This window comes from Sciurus carolinensis, chromosome 17 (genome assembly GCF_902686445.1).
Source record: "Sciurus carolinensis chromosome 17, mSciCar1.2, whole genome shotgun sequence".
NCBI lineage: Eukaryota > Metazoa > Chordata > Mammalia > Rodentia > Sciuridae > Sciurus > Sciurus carolinensis.
The window spans coordinates 50,639,347-50,645,346 of NC_062229.1; the positions used below are offsets into that span (position 1 = coordinate 50,639,347).

The 6,000-nt window shown below is 50.0% G+C and overlaps 1 protein-coding gene across 2 annotated transcripts in view; it reads right to left on the reverse strand.

The window, feature by feature from the left end:
* Window positions 1-5,001, reverse strand: part of Galnt15 (polypeptide N-acetylgalactosaminyltransferase 15) — a 42,433-nt gene extending 37,432 nt beyond the window's left edge. The window contains exon 1 of one of the 2 annotated variants that reach the window (XM_047531893.1): window positions 3,806-5,001. In XM_047531893.1, the coding sequence (XP_047387849.1) occupies window positions 3,806-4,347 (542 nt within the window). In that variant the 5' untranslated portion in view covers window positions 4,348-5,001. The remainder of the gene's footprint in view (window positions 1-3,805) is intronic. The other variant, XM_047531894.1, reaches the window with a different exon arrangement.
* Window positions 5,002-6,000: the final 999 nt, after the last annotated feature.

The following is a 6,000-nucleotide window of genomic DNA, read 5'->3' on the forward strand; positions in this document are numbered from 1 at the left end:
TGCTGCTCTAGACTCCTCCTATACATCTCCTCAGGGACCCATTTGAGTTTCCTCCACTTCAACATAAAAAAAAATTTGAAATGCTTCCAGCCCATGTGACTTGCGCAAACCCTGGCCTGGGAAGTGGCAGACTAGCATGGTGGCTGAGTTCGACTTTGGTATCAGACACGCCTGGTGAGATGACTAGGTCCCTCCACCTTTCAGTGCCTCAGTTTTTTCATTCATTAGATGAAACCTATTTTATGGGTTTGTTATGCAGATTAAATAAATGAAAACCTCTTGGCAGAGTCTCTAGTACATGGTACATGCTCAATAAACGTTCGCTCTAATTTTCTCTCTCTTGTCTGAGGCAATCTTTGGATAATTTTTATATTGATCTTTTTCTTTTTTGGTCTTGCATTATTGTTAACTTTCTTTGAAAGTCCCCTATTCAGTCTGAACTCCGGGGGTACTCAGAGAAGGTCTGGGGACCAGGAAGGGGGCTGGCCAAAGTCCAGGGCTGGCCTGGGGGTTCTTTTAAAAGAAAGCAGAGATGCTTGTCTAGATAAGGAGTCCGGATGGGCTTGCAAGAAGCTCAGGGGCAGGCACCGCGTACACTACACAGGAGGCCGCTGCCCAAGATCTGCTCAGTTCTCCCAGCCCTGGTGGGAAAGCTGGTCAAGCAGTGGTGTAGGGCCCTCATACAGTAAATGCTTAATACATGGCTATTTCTTTCGTGTCTTGTATTTCGACCCGGTTTGGTTTTAACAGCGTGGGAGGAGGAGAGCGCTGTCTCATTGGAGGGAGGGTGGGCGTTGTTGCTTGGCTTCCCAGGAACCGTACTGTATCGAGGAGTGACCACGGGAAGGGGGAACTAGGGTCTGATCTAGTGTCTGCGGAACTAGTGCCTGCGAAATGGAAGAGGAGTCTGGGGGCGAGAACTGTCTGCACAGGCTGCACTTAGCGGTGGAGGCCAGCAGAGGGCGCTGCACACCTCCGCACGGAGCTGTGGCTGTGGGATGCCTGGCAAGCTGTGGGTGGAGAGACCAACTGTTTTGCTTAGCCTGGAGTTGTGTTTTCCCACTACCAGGGACTTCCAGTGCTAATAAGGGGACAGTCCCAGTCAAACTAAGCCCAGTAGTTACCCTGTTTGGAATAAGCAGCCACCAAAAAGGTGCACACACATATGCACACATATATACATGCTCACAACAAACACACCTGGCTTAAAATGTACCTGCTTATACCACATACCTACACACCTACTCAGCACGCACTCATGCACATCACAATACATGCATAACATGCAGCATGGTTGCATATATTTACAAGTAGCACTTTGCACAGCACTTTTATAACACATGTGCAACACACACAATACATGCAACATGGTCAAAACAAATAACATTTGCACACATGTACCACATGCACATACAAAACACTATATCACAGTATATGCATATGCACATATGCACACAGGCACAATACACGTGCTCATTACACCAAATGCATGACACACATAATATACACACATTTTACACCCATGTACAACACACAGTACATGCACACCTGCACATGAAACACATACCACAAAATTCACCCACTTTGTACCACATACATATAATACATATATATGCTTCATGACACATGCATAATACACACAACAAACTTGCACAAATACATACTACTTCATGACGCATGCATAACACACACGATCTTGCACAAATACACACGATCTTGCACAAATGCACACGTGCCACTCACACAATGCATTTACAATACATGCAACCCATGCAATACACACACTTACCCAACACACACACAAGCATATCATACACATTCAACACGGTCACAATACAATGCACACACATTCATAGACCATAGGCAAGACAAGCACCACATCAAAACACACACGGACACATAGGCACAATGCATGTACACATTACCACAGTGCACAACATATTCAATACATGCATGTGCTATGGACACAAACATATATCCACAACATGCATGTACACATGACAACACACCATACTGCTCTAATAAGTACACATCACATGACAAACACAACATACACACAGGCACCACACAATACACTATTCACATGTACTACACACAACATACATGCATATCTATTTACTGTACACACAGCACAGTGTACACACCATACACAGTACATACACAACCCATACATACACAAACACACACATGCATAGTGTACATGCACACTCGTTTGGTAGCCAAAGACTCTTGTTTGAGGTAATGTTTCTTATTTGCAAAATGAGGATATTCTTCCTGCTGTAGTCAATGGGAAAAATGCATCCAAAAAACTCAAAACTGTTCCTTTATTCAGCAATCATTTCTTTACCACGTGCTGGGATATACAATACAAATTCAGTACTAACATTCTCTGGGGCTCACAGCATGGCAGGGGAAGTAGGCATTGAACAAATAAATACATCAATGACCACTTAGCTTCAGTTGTGCTAAAGTGCTATGAGTTCTAACTCCAGGGTGCAGAGGGAGCACAAAACTGGAATAGGGTGGGAGTTTCCTGAAAAGAGCTTTCTAAGCCAAGGCCTATGGTCAGAGCAGCAGGGGTGCAAAGCCCAGGGTGAGGTGATGAGGCACCAGAGTGCAAAATTTAAGGAGGTGCTCACACCCAGGTGCTGACCCCGCATTTGCATGGCCCTGAGCCTGAGTGACGGAGCAGCCAGGCTGAGAGGGACCAATCAGGGATCGGAGAAGCATATGCACTGCTCCCAGCGGCTGCTATACACATATCCTCTTGCTTCAAGGAGTAGAGGATATGTTTGCTTTCCAGGAAACCCTCTGAGCTCTGGGAAGAGCCATGACTTCTAGGGAAGGGCCTTTGATCACCCAAACTAACCAGCTGCATCGCTCCTGGAGGCTGGTAAGCAAAGCGCCTCCCCCTTCCCCCTGGCCAGCCATGGTAAGGGAGGGCCAGGGTGTAAAGGATGAGCCTACCATCTCCCTGGGCACAGATCTGCACGTTGTGCACACTTCCCAGCTTACCTCCTGAGGTTGGGGCACCCTGCCAGCCCAAGCTGCAGTCAGCACCGTATTCTAGCTCCTGGGCACTGGAAGTAGTCCCTTGGTCTAGCACATTAGGAGGGTGGCATACAGTGGTGGTTTAGGCAGTCTGGAGCTTAAATGCCGGAATTCAAATTCCTGCTTTGGAACATACTAGCTGTGACTGTGGGCAAGTCGCTTGATCTCCCCGTGCCTTATTTTCATTCCTATAAAAAGAGCAGGATGCTAATACTAGCACCCATCCTCCAGAGTGGTACAGACTTTACAGGACTTTATGGGTTTAGTACATGGAAAGCTCTTAAATGAAAACCAGGCACAGAGCAAGAGCCACATCGATGTTAAAATAAGAGCAAACACTAACAATAAGCCTGATACAAAAATGTACTGGAGCATTGGAACTGGAAGGTGCGTGGAGAACATCTGCTCCAACCTGCTTTGTGTGTTACACAGAAAATGCTGTGTGACCTGATGATCTAGAGACAGGACAAGAGCTCTGGGCAGGGAAGAGAACAAACAAGCAAGAACTCCTCACTTTCTGTTCTCGGGACAGTGGCTCTCACCCGGAGGCCTTGTTAGATACAAATCACTGGACCCCACCCAGGGGGTCTGAGATGGGGTCTGAGAATGAGCATTTCTAACAAGTGGGGGGGACCACACCTTGAGAAGCCCTGCCCTAAAACAGAGGAGGCTGAGCACTCCAAGCGTACCTCCCCAACTCTGCCGCCACCTGATCCCGCCACACCAGAGAAGGGAAAGCGAGGGCCTTACTTACAGCGGGTGCCGCACCTCAGGCAGGGCCCTGTGAAGCGGGAGGCGGGCACTGAGCGCCTCGTTGAGGCCATGCGAGTCCAGGCTGAGTGGGGTCATCTCCTTTTCTTCTGATACCTCCCCGTCCTCCTCGGCCCCCCAGTCCCTCTCTGGAGCTTCCTCATCCTGCCTCTTGCTCAGATGCTTGATGAGCCGGTAGCTACCACCTCTCCTGCCCTGGCTCTGATTCCTTCTGGCCCTGGGTGAGGCCACAGCCACTAGCAGCTGATCTTCCCGCAGCGAGATAAAGGGCGGCAGGCCCTCCAGGATGCCGTACTCCTCGCCCTCATCCTCAGCCTCCAGGACCCATTCCTGAGATTCCCCAAAGTCCAGGCGGTACCCGCTTTCAGGGGTGTGCTTGTTGGCCTGGGCTGTGACAGCCTGGTGCCTGGTGTGCAGGGGAGGATGCAACATGGCCACCATCATGAGGACACATCCCAGCATCAGGAAGAGCAGGAGGAACTGAAGTCTGCACGGTCCATGCCTGTACCGCTTCTTTAGGAGCATGTTGCTGCAACTTGCCAGACGCAACAGGTCATGTTCAAGTTTGCTTTCTCATCCGGCTCCAGGTTCCTTCAAGCTTGCAGCAGGACCTGGTTGCTCGTTCCACCTGGAAGTTTCTTTTGCCAGTCACTTAACCTGCTCCTTTTTCTCCATCTGACATTTGCCAACAGCATGTGTAAAACCTGCTTCCACTTATAATTGGAAAGTCCACAGGACCCCAGTTCCACCCCAGGTCCTCTGAGTGGCTTTCTTTAATTGCTTTCCGAGAGCCCATTCACAAGGACTTTAAACTGAATTGCTTGCTCCCCTTTACCCAGTTTTTCTCCATGGGGAAAAAAAAAAATGAGTCCATTCTGCTCAGGTGTTTAGTCCCATGTGTTCCTTTCCCCCTTTGCATGAATGGTCAGGCTGCTGTGAGATGTCTGGGGTGAGCTCGTGGGTTCTCAGCAAAGCAGAGCTGACAGCCGTCCCTCTTTGGACGCTTCAAGTCAGGTCAGATCAACAGATGTAAAGCCGGCAGGCAGTGCCTGATTTCCTTTCACACATAGCTCTGCTCAGCGGAGAGCCCTCTGCCAGACACAGCCTGGAGCCAAGCGAGCGTCTCTCTCCTGGTCCTAATGCCCTCAATGTTCCCAGGCTTTGCACACCCCGAAGGCGTCACTGCTAGAACCAAATCAAAACAGGAATGTCCCAGGAGTTCAGATTTGAATCTCGTTCATAGGAAGCATTCTTTCCCCACCCAAAGGAGCAGGAAAGAGTATTCCCTCCTGATGCAGAAAGTCTACGCTGGTGCCGTCGATGGGAGGAGCTGGCTGGACATTGGCGCCCTCAGCCTCCCACAGGTGATCCGCCAGGCTAAACTGGACTCTCCTTTCCTTGCCGGGGACCACTGCCCCTGCCCTTCTGAAAACGAGAGGAGGGCAGCATGTAAGCCCCTCTCACTCCCACAAGAACACGGCAACTGGGGAGGAGCACCCTGGAGCAGGTGGGGCATGGCACCCTCCATTCAACCCACCCCCAGCACCTACTATGTGCTAAACTGTTCTGGGACTTGGGAAGACAGCCACGATTAACACAGTCAAAACCGTGTGTACCTCATGGAGCTTACATGCTAATGATGGAGACAGACAGATGATTAATTAAAATATACAGTGAGTCAGATGGTGACAAAGGCTAAGGAGAGAAAATGAAGCAGAGATGGGGGTGGGGTAGCTCAGAGCGGGCTTGAAAACGACCTTGAACGGTAAGGGAAGGATTCACGGGAGACTGAGCATGTGTGCGGGGTGGGGGTGGGGGGTTACACAGCTATCTGGGGACGAGCGTGTTGGGCAGAGAATAACAAAAGTGAAGGTTCTGAGGGGAGAGTGTGCCCGGCATGAGGAACAGCCAAGGGCTGGAAGAGCAGGCAGGGCGGAGCATGTTGGGAGATGGAGTGAGAGAGGTGAGGGCGGGGAGTCTTGCAGGACTTCCTGAGCACCGAAGGCATCTTGGCTTCCCCTCGGAGCGAAATGGGAGCCCTTGCAGAATTGGAGCAGAGGAGAGACTCAATCTGACTTGGGCTTTCACTGGATGGCTCTATCTGATGGGTTGAGAATTGGCCAGTGGGGGAGCAAAGGACAGAAGCAGGGAGACCAACTGCTCCCAAGCTCTGTCAAG